Source organism: Trichomycterus rosablanca, chromosome 14 (assembly GCF_030014385.1).
Source record: "Trichomycterus rosablanca isolate fTriRos1 chromosome 14, fTriRos1.hap1, whole genome shotgun sequence".
NCBI lineage: Eukaryota > Metazoa > Chordata > Actinopteri > Siluriformes > Trichomycteridae > Trichomycterus > Trichomycterus rosablanca.
In genome coordinates, this window is record NC_086001.1 from 27,390,403 (window position 1) to 27,410,364 (window position 19,962).

At 37.2% G+C, this 19,962-nt stretch overlaps 1 protein-coding gene across 1 annotated transcript in view; it reads right to left on the reverse strand.

Moving 5' to 3' along the window:
- Positions 1 to 9,191, reverse strand: part of LOC134326771 (zinc finger protein 850-like) — a gene marked incomplete at its 5' end in the record, with an annotated part of 251,417 nt that extends 242,226 nt beyond the window's left edge. Inside the window, one exon of the mRNA XM_063008929.1 lies at positions 7,647 to 9,191. Coding sequence (XP_062864999.1) covers positions 7,647 to 9,191 — 1,545 coding nt within the window. The remainder of the gene's footprint in view (positions 1 to 7,646) is intronic.
- Between the last annotated feature and the right edge of the window lie 10,771 nt (positions 9,192 to 19,962).

Sequence of the window (19,962 nt, forward strand, 5' to 3'; positions counted from 1 at the left end):
AGTGGTAACTTGTATTATTTACCTACTGTTAAGAATGATGTTGACCAATTGAAAGTGTGTCATGATGTCCAGACCTGGCATCAGATATTAGGTCATTGTAATTTTGAGGATGTGAAAAATTTACAAGGTGTGGTGAAGGGCATGGAGATTAAGGGAGGTTCATCTGGCTTGAATATGTCATGTGAGGTGTGCACACAAGGGAAATTCACACAGACACGAAATAGGGAACCAGATAGGAAAGCAAAAAGGCCCCTAGAGCTAGTACACACTGATTTAGCAGGCCCCATGCGTACTCCGAGCATGGAAGGGCACCGATATGTGCAGTCTTTTACAGATGATTATTCAGGCACTATGTTTGTGTACTTTCTCAGATCCAAAAGTGACACAGTCAAGGCCACAGAGAAATTCTTGGCAGACGTAATCCCCTACGGGCAAGTCAAGTGTATCCGTTCAGATAACGGCACTGAATTTACAGGTCACGACTTCCGGACACTGTTAACCAGAAACAGGATTAGACACGAGACGTCTGCGCCTTACTCACCCCACCAAAACGGTACTGCAGAAAGAGGTTGGAGAACACTCTATGAAATGAGCAGATGCCTACTGATTGAAAGCGGGTTACCTGATAACATGTGGAACTACGCTGTTCAGACCTCAGCATATGTGAGGAATAGGTGCTACAATAGGCGCACAAAGAAAACAGCATACGAGCTGTTCACAAGAAATGTACCCAATCTGTCCAGATTGCAGAAATTCGGCTCCGCGTGTTTTGCTTACAAGCAAGAGAAAGGCAAAATGGAATCGCGATGTGATCAAGGGGTTTTCATAGGCTACGACAAAAACAGCCCGGCGTACTTAGTATACTACCCAGACACAGAGAAGGTCCAAAAGCATAGATTGATAAAATTCACAACAAAGACGACAAACGAGAAAGGTACACAAACAGTTCAGTCACAAACAGGTTATGGGAACATACATACCATGGTTGACAACACTGATGAGAGGGTTGATGAGAAACCTGAAAATGCACAAGGTCAGAGTGTTCAAAATGGTAGTGTTGGTGCTTCACCTGAAAAGACTGAACGTACCCAGCCAGGTGAAGTCACAGAGACTGTTTACAGAAAGAACCCACCAAGAGCCAAAAGGAGACCAGCTCACCTGCAGGACTATGACACAGGTGAAACAGGGGACAATCTAAACACTTGCATGGACTTTTGTTACAGGGCAGTGTGCGATGTGCCTCATACTTACCAGAATGCCATTGCGTCAATCAAAGCAAGGCAGTGGAAAGCTGCCATGAGAGAGGAGATGCAATCTCTCGAGGAGAACGAAGTCTTCACCCTGACCCAGTTGCCACCGGGCAAACAGACAGTGGGGGGTAGATGGGTTTATGCGCTGAAAACAGAAATTGATAGGTCTGACAAATACAAGGCAAGGTACGTAGCAAAAGGCTACAGTCAGAAACCAGGTATAGATTACGACGAAACATTCTCACCCACAGCCGACATGACGTGTGAGGGTTGTGATGCAAAAAGCAGTCCAGGATAACTTAGTCTCACACCAGATGGATGTTAAGACAGCTTATTTGCACGCTCCAATTGATTGTGAAATTTATATGGAGCAACCTGAGGGTTTTGAAGAAAAATCAGACAAGGGTGAGAAGCTAGTGTGCAAGCTTCGAAAATCCATTTACGGATTAAAACAATCGGGGAGGAATTGGAATGCGATGCTGCACACATGCTTGGTTGAGAATGATTTCGTTCAAATTTTTGCTGATACATGTGTTTACACACGGGAAAGAAACAATGAGAAAGTAATCCTAATAATTTGGGTTGATGATCTCATCATTGCTGCCAACAATGAGAATGTGATGAAAAAGGTGAAGCGGATGCTCACTGAGAGGTTCAAAATGAAAGACATGGGAAAACTTAAACATTTCCTAGGGATCGATTTTGAACAAACAGATGGTGTAGTAATAATGTCACAGGAGAGATTTGTGAACAAGGTTTTAGACAGATTTGGCATGCAGAACTACAAGCCTAGAGAAACACCATGTGAACCTAAACTAGAATACACAGAAAATGCAAAGGAAATGCAAGAACCAAGAAAATACAGGGAGGCTGTAGGAAGCTTAATTTACTTGTCCACATGCACGAGGCCAGACATTAGTTTTGTGGTCAGTAAACTCTCCCAGCACTTTGCTGAACCAACTGTTGAGCACTGGAACACTGTTAAACACGTGTTCAGATACCTCAAAGGTACAATGGAAAAGGGATTGTACTTCAGGAGAAATGACACTGAAAAACTAGGCCTAAGAGTCCACAGTGATGCTGATTGGGCATCAGATTCGACCGACAGACGAAGTACGTCAGGGTATTGTGCCAGTTTAAGTGAGGGTAGCTCTTTGATATCCTGGAAAACAAGAAAACAACCAACAGTAGCTTTATCAACATGTGAGGCAGAATATATGGCCTTAGCATCAGCCATACAGGAAGGCATTTACCTAGAGCAATTGCTTAGTGGTATTGACAATTATCAGTATGCACAAACAAAGGTGTACGAAGACAACCAAGGTGCTATAGCATTGGCCAAAAACCCTGTAAACAGACAGAGGTGTAAACATATTGACATTAAGTACCACTTCATAAGGGAAAATTTAAATAATGGAAGGTTTATTTTGGAGTATTGTCCTACTGAGCAAATGATTGCTGATGTTTTGACCAAGCCAGCTACTAAGCTGAAATTGAGAAGCTTTACAAGACACATGTTTGGTAATTGAATGTAATGAGTTATATTTTCTGGTTTAATGAATTGTTGTTTTGTTTTCTATGTGATGCAATGGAATAAGAGCGAGTGGGGGTGTTAAATATGATATAACGCTCTTATTTTGATATGGAATGTTATGTGTATATGGTTCAGCAGCCAAGCAATCACACTGATGTGATATAGTGTGTGATGTAATGACGCATCCTGTTAGTTGAGTGAAGCATACACAAGAGAGCGGTCATGCCCAAGTTCAGTTCTGTGTTTATAATAAAGAAAAATGACAGAAAAACTCCGCTCCGCTTATTATTCGCCACGTAGGTTAAGTCTGCGCCAGTAAGATAGTCACCTCAACAAAGTATTTATCCAACAATAAATCTGTATTTAAGGTGAGTGTTTTTACAATGTTTTACAAGTAGTGCCCTAAGTATGGAGGGGGCATCATTTGAAACGAGGCTGACAGTCTCTACTCAAAACGACAGACTGAACGAACTGCCAAAGTTAGCTAAAGAAAGAAATGCTCTGAACAAACCTTTTTTATATTTTGGACATGATGTTTCTCTCATGTATTTCTCACATGCGTTTTTATCCCCTCATTTGTGTTTTTTAAAGCTTTCTTTATTTTGCACGTAATGCTAAAACTAATGTTTTTATTTTATCGGTGGTTGTGATTAGCATTTATTTTAAGGTGAACTATAGGGCACTAGGACCCAGCAGCACTGTTATTAACAGAGCGAGTGTTCTTTATATTTCTGCGCGGTACCGCTTGTAAACTCTAGATGTCGCTGTTGCACCACTTTCTAAAATACACCACACGAACATACATTTACAGCATTTAGCAGATGCTTTTATCCAAAGCGACATACACAATGAGTGGAACACGATGAGCAATTGAGGGTTAAGGGCCTTGCTCAGGGACCCAACAATGGCAACTTGGTGGTGGCGGGGCTTGAACCGGCAACCTTCTGCTTACTAGTCCAGTACCTTCACCACTGAGCTATCACTGGCTGTACTGTACATACCTGTACTGTAAGTGTCAGGACTCTCCCAGGTGACTGTAAGTGTCAGGACTCTCCTAGGTGTAGTAAATCAACTATTTAAACAAAGCACAACAGTTTGGGGAAGGTTCTTTCCTATTTTACATGAAGAAAAGTTGATGGAAAGAAACTCCAGTCACAAAGCCTTGGGATAAAAACCTGGGCATTTTTGTCACACCTGGACGTGCACAAATTCCCACATATACACTCCAGAACCTTAATAGTTGTAGCCAAGTGGAGCTTAATGATCCAGTGACACTGACACACTGATATGCAGCCCCGGTTCAGACGGTGTTGCTTAGGCGGGCAGTGAGAAAAATCCACGGGGAGCAATGCTCACCCCAGTTGCTTTACAGTGGTGTGAAAAAGTGTTTGCCCCCTTCCTCATTTCCTGTTTTTTTTGCATGTTTGTCACACTTAAGTGTTTCGGAACATCAAACCAATTTAAATAGTAGTCAAAGACAACACAAGTAAACACAAAATGCAATTTTTAAATGAAGGTGTTTATTATTAAGGGAGAAAAAAAATCCAAACCTTCATGGCCCTGTGTGAAAAAGTGATTGCCCCCCTTGTTGAGTACATTGTCTCTAGCCACACCCAGGCCTGATTATTGCCACACCTGTTCTCAATCAAGACATCACTTAAATAGGACCTGCCTGACAAAGTGAAGTCCACCGAAAGATCCTTAAAAGCTACACATCATGCCGAGATCCAAAGAAATTCAGGAACAATTGAGAAAGAAAGTAATTGAGATCTATCAGTCTGGAAAGGGTTATAAAGCCATTTCTAAAGCTTTGGGAATCCAGCGAACCACAGTGAGAGCCATTATCCACAAATGGCGAAGACATGGAACAGTGGTGAACCTTCCCAGGAGTGGCCGGCCACCCAAAATTACCGCAAGAGTGCAGCGACGACTCATCCAAGAGGTCACAAAGGATCCCACAACAACGTCCAAAGAACTGCGGGCCTCACTTGCCTTAGTTAAGGTCAGAGTTCATGCCTCCACCATCAGAAAGAGACTGTGCAAAAATGGCAGAGTTCCAAGAAGAAAACCACTGCTGAGCAAAAAGAACATTAAAGCTCGTCTAAATTTTTCCAAAACACATCTTGATGATCCCCAAGACTTTTGGGAAAACATTCTGTGGACCGATGAGACAAAAGTTGAACTCTTTGGAAGGTGTGTGTCCCATTACATCTGGCGTAAAAGTAACACTGCATTTCAGAAAAATAACATTATACCAACAGTAAAATATGGTGGCGGTAGTGTGATGGTCTGGGGCTGTTTTGCTGCGTCAGGACCTGGAAGACTTGCTGTCATAAATGGAACTATGAATTCTGCTGTCTACCAAAAGATCCTAAAGGAGAATGTCCGACCATCTGTTCGTGACCTCAAGCTGAAACGAACTTGGGTTCTGCAGCAGGACAATGATCCATAACACACCAGCAAGTCCACCTCTGAATGGCTGAAGAAAAACAAAATGAAGACTTTGGAGTGGCCTAGTCAAAGTCCTGACCTGAATCCTATTGAGATGCTGTGGTATGACCTTAAAAAGGCCGTTCATGCTCGAAAACCCTCTAATGTAACTGGATTACAACAATTCTGCAAAGATGAGTGGGCCAAAATTCCTCCAGAACGCTGTAAAAGACTCATTGCAAGTTATCGCAAACGCTTGGTTGCAGTTGTTGCTGCTAAGGGTGGCCCAACCAGTTATTAGGTTTAGGGGGCAATCACTTTTTCACACAGGGCCATGTAGGTTTGGATTTTTTTCTCCCTTAATAATAAACACCTTCATTTACAAATTGCATTTTGTGTTTACTTGTGTTGTCTTTGCCTACTATTTAAATTGGTTTGATGTTCCGAAACACTTAAGTGTGACAAACAAGCAAAAAAACAGAAAATCAGGAAGGGGGCAAACACTTTTTCACACCACTGTAGTTTTGCCCTAAGCTGAACTCGAATCTTGGGCAGAAAAATACAAGCTCTGCCCACTGCGCTACTCAAACAGAGGAGTAATAAACAGGTTTTTATGCTGATAAACCTGCACACACACATGTTGTTACCAAGATTAAAAGTAAACACTTAAAAATAATAACTAAACATTTTCTAATTCCCACGGTAGCAGCAGTTTCCTTCTGTTTCATACACATCACCCTGTCTCAGTCTAATCTGCAGCATTTCTCTCCCACTGATAAAAAACACGGAACAAAACACGTCCCGTAACAGTTAAATTGCGACTACGACTGCAACGGTACAAGTACAAGTAGGTTTGATGTCGACTTTTTTTTTATTGTTTTTTTACTCAGTAACAAAAGTTATTTAAAATGTAACAAATTACAAATCTTAATACAAAACATATTTAAGTAAAAGTAAAATTACAGGTTGTAAAATCTACTTTAAAAAGCACAAGTACACAAAAAACTACTCAATTACAGTAACACAACCAAATGTAATTCGTTACTTTCCACCTCTGTATAAGCCAAACTATGAAAATGTGTGAAAAACAAGTAGAAGTAACATCTGTGCCAACATATAATAATAATAATAATAATAATAATACATTTTATTCATGGGCTCCTTTCAAAACACTCAAGGACATCTTACAATACAAAACATCAGTACATAATTAATTACACAGATTAAGGGTAGGCGAGTTTAATGCGAAATACATTTTAATATGTTTTGAAACTAGGGATTGAATTAATGGTGCGAATGTCAGGAGGGAGAGAGTTCAAGAGATGTGGGGCAGAGTAGCTAAAAGCTCTAGCTCCCATATGAGGTAGATCAAAAAAGAGAGAGATACAATAATCAATTCAAGATGTGACCAGGGCATGAACAAGAACATCAGCACTTCTAGGAGAAAGGAATGGACGTAGACGATTAATGTTACGTAAATGGAAATAAGCGGATTGTGTGATATTGTTAATATGTGCATGAAATGAAAGATTGTGAGTGGAAGGAGAGACGACCGAGTTCTTCATCATCACTGAGAATTTGTTAGATTTAGAGAGAGGAGATTTTCTACCTATAAGAAGCATTTCAGTTTTATCAGCATTTAATGTGAGAAAATTGTAAGAGAACCATGTTCTTAATTCTATTAGACAATCAGAGAGAGATGGAGGAGGAAGAGTAGCCGTGAGCACAGTGGACAGGTATAGCTCGGTGTCGTCTGCATAACAATAAAATTGAATGTTGTATTTCCTAAAGATACGTCCAATGGGAAGCAGGTAAATTATAAAAAGTAGAGGCCCCAAGACAGAGCCCTGAGGGATACCACTAGTACACGTCTAGAAATGTATGAAGAAAACCAAACAAGCACAGTATCACTAAGACCAATATATGCTAGCTGATTCAATACCTTTTTTTCAATTCACTTCCACTATTAACTGATAGCATTCACTTACATCAGGCTCTAAACCTCCTGGTTCTACCCACCATTCACTCCACTATACATAATCACATTATTTCCAGGTAATAGTTTAACTTAAAGATATACATATATTACACAGTATAATTCATTCATTGCTAACCATTTCTCCCCAACACTCACTCACTATATTTTATATTTTTATATTTTAGCTTGTTTGGTACAATCTGATGAGTCACACTTGTGTCTAAGTGCTGATAAATGAGCAAAGCAGCTCCAACATTGTGAGCATCATTTCTGTAAAATGTGAATGCGCTGGTGTTTTTTTGAGATTACCCAGTTGATTAAAACTCTTCTCACACTGTAAGCACTGATATGGTTTTTCTCCAGTGTGAATGCGCTGGTGGTTTTTAAGAGATTCCTGTATGTTAAAACACTTCTCACACTGTGAGCACTAATACGGTTTCTCTCTAGTGTGAACGCGCTGGTGTCTTTTGAGTTTACTCTGTTCATTAAAACTCTTTCCACACTGTGAGCACTGATACGGTTTCTCTCCAGTGTGAACGCGCTGGTGTCTTTTCAGATGATTCTGTCCATTAAAACTCTTTCCACACTGTGAGCACTGATTCGGTTTCTCTCCAGTGTGAATGCGCTGGTGTGTTTTGAGATTACTCTGTGTAATAAAACTCTTTCCACACTGTGAGCACTGATACGGTTTCTCTCCAGTGTGAACGCGCTGGTGTACTTTAAGCTCACTCTTTGTAATAAAACTCTTTCCACACTGTGAGCACTGATACAGTTTCTCTCCAGTGTGAATGCGCTGGTGTCTTTTCAGATGATTCTGTCCATTAAAACTCTTTCCACACTGTGAGCACTGATTCGGTTTCTCTCCAGTGTGAATGCGCTGGTGTGTTTTGAGATTACTCTGTGTAATAAAACTCTTTCCACACTGTGAGCACTGATACGGTTTCTCTCCAGTGTGAACGCGCTGGTGTCTTTTCAGATGATTATGTCCATTAAAACTCTTTCCACACTGTGAGCACTGATTCGGTTTCTCTCCAGTGTGAATGCGCTGGTGTGTTTTGAGATTACTCTGTGTAACAAAACTCTTTCCACACTGTGAGCACTGATACGGTTTCTCTCCAGTGTGAACGCGCTGGTGTACTTTAAGCTCACTCTTTGTAATAAAACTCTTTCCACACTGTGAGCACTGATACAGTTTCTCTCCAGTGTGAATGCGCTGGTGTCTTTTCAGAATACGCTGTTCATTAAAACTCTTCCCACACTGTGAACACTGATACGGTTTCTCTCCAGTGTGAACGCGCTGGTGTATTTTAAGCTCACTCTTTGTAATAAAACTCTTCCCACACAGTGAGCACTGATATGGTTTCTCTCCAGTGTGAATGCGCTGGTGTATTTTGAGATTACCATGTGTAATAAAACTCTTCCCACACTGTGAGCACTGATATGGTTTCTCTCCAGTGTGAATGCGCTGGTGTATTTTGAGATTACCCTGTTGATTAAAATTCTTTCCACACTGTGAGCACTGATACGGTTTTTCTCTAGTGTGAATGCGCTGGTGTATTTTAAGCTCACTCTTTGTATTAAAACTCTTTCCACACTGTGAGTACTGACACGGTTTCTCTCCAGTGTGAATGCGCTGGTGTATTTTGAGATTACCCTGTGTAATAAAACTATTCCCACACTGTGAGCACTGATATGGTTTCTCTCCAGTGTGAATGCGCTGGTGTATTTTGAGATTACCCTGTTGATTAAAACTCTTTCCACACTGTGAGCACTGATACGGTTTCTCTCCAGTGTGAATGCGCTGGTGTATTTTAAGCTCACTCTTTGTATTAAAACTCTTTTCACACTGTGAGCACTGATACGGTTTCTTTCCAGTGTGAATGCGCTGGTGTATTTTGAGATTACCCTGTTGATTAAAACTCTTTCCACACTGTGAGCACTGATACAGTTTCTCTCCAGTGTGAATGCGCTGGTGTTTTTTGAGAGCACTCTGTGTACTGAAGCTCTTCCCACACTGTGAGCAGACGTTTCCTTCTTCCTGTGTGGGACTGAGAGAGGTGTTAATGCTGACAGTACCAGAGGACGTTTGCTGATTACTGGAGCTTCTGGTGGGCGTCAGATCCTCATGTTCAGTCTTAATCTTCACCAGAGTCTCATATTTATCATGGTTGCAGCTCTTGATGTGATTGTGGAGCTGATTTTGGGTTGTAGAGGAACGTGGACACGAGGAGCAGCAGAAATCCTTGTTCAGTTCTGAAGCAGAAAATAATCAAATACATTTATAACATTATAAATAATCCAATACATTTATAACATTATAAATAATCAAATACATTTATAACATTATAAATAATCAAATACATTTATAACATTATAAATAATCCAATACATTTATAACATTATAAATAATCCAATACATTTATAACATTATAAATAATCAAATACATTTATAACATTATAAATAATCAAATACATTTATAACATTATAAATAATCAAATACATTTATAACATTATAAATAATCAAATACATTTATAACATTATAAATAATCAAATACATTTATAACATTATAAATAATCAAATATATTTATAACATTATGAATAATCAAATACATTTATAACATTATAAATAATCCAATACATTTATAACATTATAAATAATCCAATACATTTATAACATTATAAATAATCAAATACATTTATAACATTATAAATAATCAAATATATTTATAACATTATGAATAATCAAATACATTTATAACATTATAAATAATAAATACATTTATAACATTATAAATAATCAAATACATTCATAACATTATAAATAATCAAATACATTTATAACATTATAAATAATCAAATACATTTATAACATTATAAATAATCAAATACATTTATAACATTATAAATAATCAAATACATTTATAACATTATAAATAATCAAATACATTTATAACATTATAAATAATCAAATACATTTATAACATTATAAATAATAAATACATTTATAACATTATAAATAATCAAATACATTTATAACATTATAAATAATAAATACATTTATAACATTATAAATAACCTAATACATTTATAATATTATAAATAACCTAATACATTTATAACATTATAAATAATAAATACATTTATAACATTATAAATAATCAAATACATTTATAACATTATAAATAATCAAATGCATTTATAACATTATAAATAATAAATACATTTATAACATTATAAATAATCAAATACATTTATAACATTATAAATAATCAAATACATTTATAACATTATAAATAATAAATACATTTATAACATTATAAATAATCTAATACATTTATAACATTATAAATAATCAAATACATTTATAACATTATAAATAATCAAATACATTTATAACATTATAAATAATCAAATACATTTATAACATTATAAATAATCAAATACATTTATAACATTATAAATAATCAAATACATTTATAACATTATAAATAATCAAATACATTTATAACATTATAAATAATAAATACATTTATAACATTATAAATAATCAAATACATTTATAACATTATAAATAATAAATACATTTATAACATTATAAATAATAAAATACATTCATAACATTATAAATAATAAATACATTTATAACATTATAAATAATAAAATACATTTATAACATTATAAATAATAAATACATTTATAACATTATAAATAATAAAATACATTTATAACATTATAAATAATAAATACATTTATAACATTATAAATAATCACATACATTTATAACATTATAACCAGGGATGCACATAAGTGGTGCGCATGCGTGCTCAAAATTAATGATGCGCACCATGCATTACAGCGAGAACCGCGTTTGCGTACCAAAATACAAAGTTGTTTTCAGTTTGCACAGACGGAGCTGCAGTCAACGGTCTGGCTGTTACCAAATTGCGTCAGAAGGTTGTGATCGGGGATTCCCTTTTGCATATTTTGTATACCGCACACACCTTGGAAAACTGTGCCAGCTGATCAGTCAGCTGATCACATGGTTCCATAGACATTTACTTGCTCCATTGTAAATGACCAAGCTTCTTTTTACAGAAAGGGGGTGCAAAAACATTTCACAAGATTAGATCAGACATCACAAGTTGCAAACCCCCGACCTCCAAAAAAAGCTTAAAAAAAAATAAAAAAAAATAAAAAAACCTCTCACACACACCAAAGGATATGGGTGATAACAGAACTTTTAGGAGCTGCTAACTGAGCTACTTAGCTAACTGTTCGCGTCACAAACACAATAATGTGTACTACATAGTGCATTAGATAATGTGAAAGATAATAAATTTATATTCCCTACATAGTGCACTAGATTGTATATTAGAAAATAATTGATGTTCCTCATGTAGTGCACTAGATAGTATTTTAAATATGATCCCTACTTAGTGCATTAAACAGTGTAAATTAGACAATTGATTTATGTTCCCTACACAGTGCACTACATTGTATATTGGGTAAAAGATTTAATACACGATTGGGAATAAAGTCTGTGTCGCTTGCGTGTGTTTGTGTCGCGCTTGGCCGCTCGTTCTAGATTCCGGTACTTGCGGGCATATATATATATATATACAGTGCCTTGCAAAAGTATTCAGCCCCCTTGAACTTTTCAACCTTTTGCCACATTTCAGGCTTTAAACATAAAGATATGAAATTGTAATTTTTTGTGAAGAATCAACAACAAGCGGGACACAATCGTGAAGTGGAACGAAATTTATTGGATATTTTAAACTTTTTTTAGAAATAAAAAACTGAAAAGTGGGGCGTGCAATATTATTCAGCCCCCTTGCGTTAATACTTTGTAGCGCCACCTTTTGCTGCGATTACAGCTGCAAGTCGCTTGGGGTATGTCTCTATCAGTTTTGCACATCGAGAGACAGAAATTTTTGCCCATTCTTCCTTGCAAAACAGCTCGAGCTCAGTGAGGTTGGATGGAGAGCGTTTGTGAACAGCAGTTTTCAGCTCTTTCCACAGATTCTCGATGGGATTCAGGTCTGGACTTTGACTTGGCCATTTTAACACCTGGAAAAGTTTATTTGTGAACCATTCCATTGTAGATTTTGCTTTATGTTTTGGATCATTGTCTTGTTGGAAGGTAAATCACCGTCCCAGTCTCAGGTCTTTTGCAGACTGCAACAGGTTTTCTTCCAGAATGGTCCTGTATTTGGCTCCATCCATCTTCCCATCAATTTTAACCATCTTCCCTGTCCCTGCTGAAGAAAAGCAGGCCCAAACCATGATGCTGCCACCACCATGTTTGACAGTGGGGATGGTGTGTTCAGGGTGATGAGCTGTGTTGCTTTTATGCCAAACATAACGTTTTGCGTTGTGGCCAAAAAGTTCGATTTTGGTTTCATCTGACCAGAGCACCTTCTTCCACATGCTTGGTGTGTCTCCCAGGTGACTTTTTATAGATATCTTTGAGAAATGGCTTTCTTCTTGCCACTCTTCCATAAAGGCCAGATTTGTGCAGTGTACGACTGATTGTTGTCCTATGGACAGATTCTCCCACCTCAGCTGTAGATCTCTGCAGTTCATTCAGAGTGATCATGGGCCTCTTGGCTGCATCTCTGATCAGTCTTCTCCTTGTTTGAGCTGAAAGTTTAGAGGGACGGCCGGGTCTTGGTAGATTTGCAGTGGTCTGATACTCCTTCCATTTCAATATGATCGCTTGCACAGTGCTCCTTGAGATGTTTAAAGCTTGGGAAATCTTTTTGTATCCAAATTCGGCTTTAAACTTCTCCACAACAGTATCTCGGACCTGCCTGGTGTGTTTCTTGGTCTTCATGATGCTCTCTGCACTTTAAACAGAACTCTGAGACTATCACAGAGCAGGTGCATTTATACGGAGACTTGATTACACACAGGTGGATTCTATTTATCACCATCAGTCATTTAGGTCAACATTGGATCATTCAGAGATCCTCACTGAACTTCTGGAGTGAGTTTGCTGCACTGAAAGTAAAGGGGCTGAATAATATTGCACGCCCCACTTTTCAGGTTTTTATTTCTAAAAAAAGTTTAAAATATCCAATAAATTTCGTTCCACTTCACAATTGTGTCGCACTTGTTATTGATTCTTCACAAAAAATTACAATTTCATATCGTTATGTTTAAAGCCTGAAATGTGGCAAAAGGTTGAAAAGTTCAAGGGGGCTGAATACTTTTGCAAGGCACTGTATATATATATATATATATATATATATATATATATATATCTCAGGGAGCCGTGCATTGTACAAGGTGAGCACCAAGCAACAACCTCAGGTGCTCCTTTGAGAACCAGGCCAAAAATGTTATGTGCACCCCTGATTATAAATAATAAATAGTTAGTAATTGTTAAACTGAGATCTGATGCTAAAGTCCTGTAACGTGATTCATCCTGCATTCATCATTTCCTGCTCACACTGATCTGCATGAGCACAATACAAGCTTTCACTGTATGATGCTTCATCCCAGGTTCCTCTGATTCTATTCAATCCAAATCTTATTTTACTCAAGATAAAAAATATCTTACTGAGTTCATCTTTATCTTCAGGTTCTTCCTTCTTCACAGGCTTCATCTGGAAACCTCCACACTGTTGGTCCTCTGGGGTGAGGTGTTCCTCAGAGGTGACGTGTTCCACAGGGATCGAGGTTCCTTCACCTGAAATTTCTTTGTTTTGTGAAAGAAGAAAAATAAGTTTGTTATTGTTGGTAGTAACGACCAACTTCTTTATTAAGCACTTAAGTTAGAACTAACAGACACGTACTTCTATACTATCTGTCAAAAACACGACCTATAAACCTTTGTTCAAACAGGGTTTCAGCAGATTTAATAATAATAATAATACAACCCTAAATCAGAAAAAGTTGGGACAGTATAGAAAAAGCGAATACTAATATAAACACAGACTTTGACTTTTATTTGATGTCAGACAGGATGGAGCTGAGATGTTTTATCTTTTATCTGCTCAACTTCATTTCATTTATTAATAAACATCCATTCCTGCATTTCAGGCCTGAAACACTTTCTAAAAAAAGGAGGAGAGTTAAGATCTGGATGGAAGGTGCAGACTCATCTCTCCAGGACCATCAGCACAAACAATCATGTATATATTGAATATATATATATATATATCAGCTTATATACTCGACTTTATTTCTTCTCATTCATTACCCAATCATTCAGCCACTTGTATTCACCTGGCATTACTCTGTAATTATGTACTAGTGTAAACACGGTACAGTCAGCATGATCTGTTTAATCTTCTTTATCTTCTGTCTCCTCATTTCACTCACCTGCTCACTTCTGCACTAAATATACTAAAATATTACAAGAAATTCAGACACGACCAAATTAGGAGAAATGATTTTGCTCAAGTCTTACTGAGTTCATCTTTATCTTCAGGTTCTTCTTTCTTCACAGGCTTCATCTGGAAACCTCCACACTGTTGGTCCTCTGAGAAGAGCAGTTCCACAGAAGCGACAAGTTCTGGAGGGATTAAAGTGACTTCACCTGAAATTCATCAATATGAGAAGAAGAATCTCAACAACTGGAGGAAACTGAAGGTTGTGGGTTTGATTTTCTAATCATAAATAAATCCTAGTTAGATTAAAACTTAAATACAGACTGGAGTGTAGCAGCACAGGACAGTACGGTACAGTACAGGTTCTAATCCCACTATCCACTTTCTCCAATACTAACCATACTGTACTGTACTACACTGTCTGGTGGAAAAGTGTTATTATGCTCCATATTCACTTACAGAAGAAATCATCATCATCATCATCCTCCTCCTGTATTATTGTCTTCTGGAATTCTTCATGTTGTAGATCCACAGGGGTGACGTCTCCCTCTTCTGCTGACTGCATTATTAAACATCTAATAGACAGACAGATAGACTATTAACAAAGTTCAACTGTAAACAAAGTTTAAAAATATCACGTGTTTATATAAAACTGTGAGATTTAATCATGAAGAAACTCAATCAGTTCCGCTCAATTGATTCATTTTGGTGGATCGGTTCAAATGAATCGGTTCATCAGTACTGAATCATGTGTGGTGCTAACAGTTAGCGGAGCAGCTAATAGTTTGTTTGTTTAAATAAAACTGGAATTAAAGCTCCTCAAATCCTCACAGTGATGTTTTATTATGAACTCTAGTTTTATTATTAATTAGAATGTGGTTATAATTAAATATAAGGGTTATAATTAAATACATATTTTACTTACAGATGAGGCTCTACAGTACAAACACAGCAGCTTCTTGTTCTTCTTATGATGTTTAATGGCGGTTGGCAGAACAACTTAAGACGCACCAGCGTCACCAACTGGACTGGAGTTGAACAGCAGCTTAGCAGTAAAACATCTTCATTAGCACATCTGTATTAGTGGTGTGCGATACTGCAAAATTTGATATCGATCCGATACCAAGTAAATACAGGGTCAGTATCGCCGATATCGATCCGATACTGATACTTTGTACTTACTTTCATGTAGGGAAGAGCAGTGTATCATGATTTATGAGGTGAATGTATCATCAATTTGCTTTGACTAATAAATGATTTTGTGTTAATTAGTTCATCATGTGCAGTGAAAACCCACTACAGTTTATAGGTGAATAAAAAGTAATTTTATTAATGTAATAAACTTTAATGAAGTCTGTGGTTTTTGTTGAGAAACAATTATATAATAAGAAACATAATTCCCCCTCATTGTACACTCTTGCTTTTTGTAAAATAAAGTACAGAAAAAGTTCCGGGAGTCTCCAGCATATACATAGCGGCTCCCTGATTTCCACAAGTCAGATAAAATCTCCCGGAATCTACAACGAGCGGCCAAGAACGACACACACGCACACACACACATGAAGGAGACACAGACTTTTTTACTACGACTGCGTATTAAATCTGTTATCTGATATACAATCTAGCGCACTGTGTAGGGAACATAAATCAATTGTCTAATATCCTGTCTAGTGCAATAAGAAGGGAACATAAATCTATGATCAAAAATACAATCTAGTGCACTCTGTAGGGAACATAATTAATTATGTAATACAGTATCTAGTGAACTGTGTAGGGAAAATAAACCAATTGTCTAATTCGCTATCTAGTGCACTACGTAGTGCACTATGTAAGGAACATAAATCCGTTATCTGATATACAATTTAGTGCACTATGTAGGGAACATAAATTCATATCTAAAATACTATCTACGTAGTGCACTATGTAGGAAAGCGACTCCTTCAGCTTCCAACTTCTTGGATTGCTGAGTACTATCAACTTAGTGAATCGACTCTTTCGAGTCTATTCCTGTCCTTCGACTTAAAGAACCGGATTAAAGAATCGACTCAAAGTATCATTTGATTCATTTGAACGCGCAGACTCACTCGCTCTCCCGCTGTGAGCTTCTCAAACTAGAGGTGGGTGATACCGGGAATTTTGGTATCGATCCGATACCAAGTAAATGCAGGGCCAGTATCGCCGATACCGATACCGATACTTTTTAATATTTAAGCTTCATAGATCCAAAGGATCCAAAAGACCTAGGATAGAATTTCGCTAAACATTGTACGTGACAACAAAATACTTTATTATTACAATCAACATTTTTGTTTAGAAACAATGGAACAGTAACAAAACAAGGTTTGCCTTAACATTAGGACAATAAATCTTTTTTGAGGTAGAAAAGGAGAAACCACAATACAAAAATGAAATAAAAATTCTCCCCTCACTAGACATCTTTTCTAGTTCTTTCTTTCTTTGTTTCTTTTTTCAAATTGAATTGTTCTTAGGAAAAACAATAAAAAAGAAGGAATTTTCTTCCTTTCAGTGCAATTCTGTTTTTTCTTAAATAAACAGAGTGTAAAAAAATATCACTCAACACAACTTAAAACAAAATCTCCTGAGGTAGAGGGCTGACAAACCACAATACAACAAAATTAACACACCACAACAAATACTGTAAACAGTTTCAAACTTATTCTGTTTTTCAAGTCGAACAATACAATAAAATAATACAAAGAATAAGGAATTTCTTCCCTTCAGTGCACTTCTCTACGTTTTTTCTTAAATAAAGAATGTACAAAAATATAACTTAAAGCTAATTAAAACAATCTTCTGAGGTTAGAGAGCTGACAAACCACAATACAGAAAAATTAACACACCACAACAAATATTGTAAACAGTTTCAAACTTGTTCTTTTCAAGTCGAACAATACAAGAAAATAATACAAAGAATAAGGAATTTCTTTCCTTCAGTGCACTTCTGGCTTTAAACAAAATAAAAACAATAAGTGAAAATTAAATAAAGAAAGTATAAATAAAGAAAGAATACAGCTACACTGTGGGCCCTCCCCCCCCCCCCAGTTGAGAACAAAGGATTAGAGGTTTTTATTTAAGAACAGTATCATGTCTCTCTCCGTACTGTGACGTGTGGACTCGAGGAGAGCGCTGAGTGGACGGGCCAGGCTGAGCCTACCTGCATGTCTGTTTGACTGGCGCCGCTGAGCCACGTGACGGTGCAACAACAAAAGACGACACAGCGCAGCGCTACTCTTACAGACAGAGAGTAGACTTTGATGAATCCGCGAGCGCAGCAGTCAGCTTGAGTATCGATCTTTTTACACAAGTATTGCTCAATATCAATACCAGCGTTGGAATCGATATTATCGATATTTGGATCGATCCGCCCACCTCTATCTCAAACTAAACTGCGTCTTTCTGTACATGAGGAAGAAATCTATGTAGAGATCTCAAATAACATGAACCTGAAGGTATGAACTTACATTGTAGAAAAGAAAAACAAGCCAGTAGCAGCAGTGTGCACATTAAACCATTTACAGAAGGGTCATTAAGTTTGGCTAATTGAAATAATGGCATGTTTATGATTTGAATGAGAGGGGCAGTAAAAAGATCTCACACTTGTCAGAGACAATGTTTGAAGCCCAGGTTAATAGGACCTGCTAGTTAGAGAAGGATCACTTGTTTGTTAGATTATGTCCAAAAGCAGGTGTGGCCCATACAGGGATCGAACCCACGACCTTGGCATTATTAGCACCACACGCTAACCAACTGAGCTAACCGGCCAGTTCATCTGTACTTTCTTTAGATCTTTGTACATTATTCTACACTAAACCCATTCAAGCAGCTGAAACAGACTTTAATAACACACATCTAAGAGGTTTTGTGGGTTCTTATATGTGTGAACTATCTAAACTATATATTTCTTAAAGTTCTTGACTGAGCTTAATGCCACCAACCAGTGACTGGAGCAGATACGACTCAGGTCCTGCACACAGTAAGTAGTGCTGATACACAGTACCAGCCTGCACACCAGAAGGGCTCCAAACGTCAAGTTTTAACCAGGGCCGGAGTTGGGCCCCTTTTTTAGCCCGGGAGTTTCATGACCAAACCCGACCCACTTTTTCCACGGAGGACAAATTTGAATAAATAAAACAGCAGCTAGCTCTTACAATGACTTTTTATTTGGTATAAGTTCAGGTGTATGTTGGTAAGTTAACAGAAAACACTTCACATAAACAAGTTTAATTCAAATTTAAATCAGATAAAGATTTAAAAGGTAAAAATGTGATAAAGATGTATTTACATTTGTACAGGAGCAATAAGTTGAAATAAAAATTAAAATTGCATTTGTCTTTTCAACAGAGAGGTGCTCTATTGTTAGGTTTACACTAAACTCTTAAGTAGCTTCACTATTTAGTGGCTACCTACAGCATCAAAAGCCTCCTAAGCAGTGCACTTTATTAATAACGGTGTCATTGTCTATAGACATGAGACATGGCTTATCTGCTGCTCTGAGGCTAAAAAAACATTTCATTAAGGGTTAGCCTGTTTTGCTGAAAAACATAACATGCTTGAATGTTTTTTTTTCTTTCTTTTTTTTTTTTTTTAACACTTTAGCCTATATTATGATGGTGTAAAATTGATAGTGATTTAGGCTATTTGTCTTCATTTGTTAAAATAAATTAGGCTATCGTGCTGACATCTTTCTGAATGTCTGAACAATTTAACATATATCATGTATATTCTCTACGTTATATTTTACATTACAAATAACTATCTTAGTTTAAATAAATCTGTTAGACTGTCCTCTACCTGTCCCTTCAGTAGTCATGGCCTCCTCTGGATCAGCAGTACAGTAGCGTCGGAACAAAAACATTCCAATAATGAGTTAGGCTGTTTAATATATTACACATCAAATTATGTTTATTATTTTCAGCTTGAAACTGGATATTTGTGATTAATGGTGTGTACTGGGTTCTACAAAATAAACTGCGCTAAGTTGACTTGGCTATGTTGCGCAATACCGGCTGCATGGGGTCTGTCCTCTGGAAAACATGTCTGTTAATTTGGCACATTTCGCAGCATCTTCTTCCATTGCTTTTCTTTTTTTTAACCTGGTCTTTTTGGCTCCACTTGGCCTCTTCCTGCCCACCACCGACTGATGGTTTGCGCTATTCTGTTGCTATTGCTAAATATTTACTTTTACCGGCGCTCCAGAAAAGACGCCTCATGGGCCAAAACAACTTAAACATTTGGGAGGGGGGGATTCCCTCAGATGGTAGAACCCATCTAATCTACTGTGATGTAGGGGCTGCACTGTCAGATGAATGGAGAATGAATGCAAGAAGAAGATTAGATAAGTGACAGATAAATGTCAAAATTATTTTTCCCAACCGGCCCAAACTCGAGATTGACATGAGCCGGCCCATC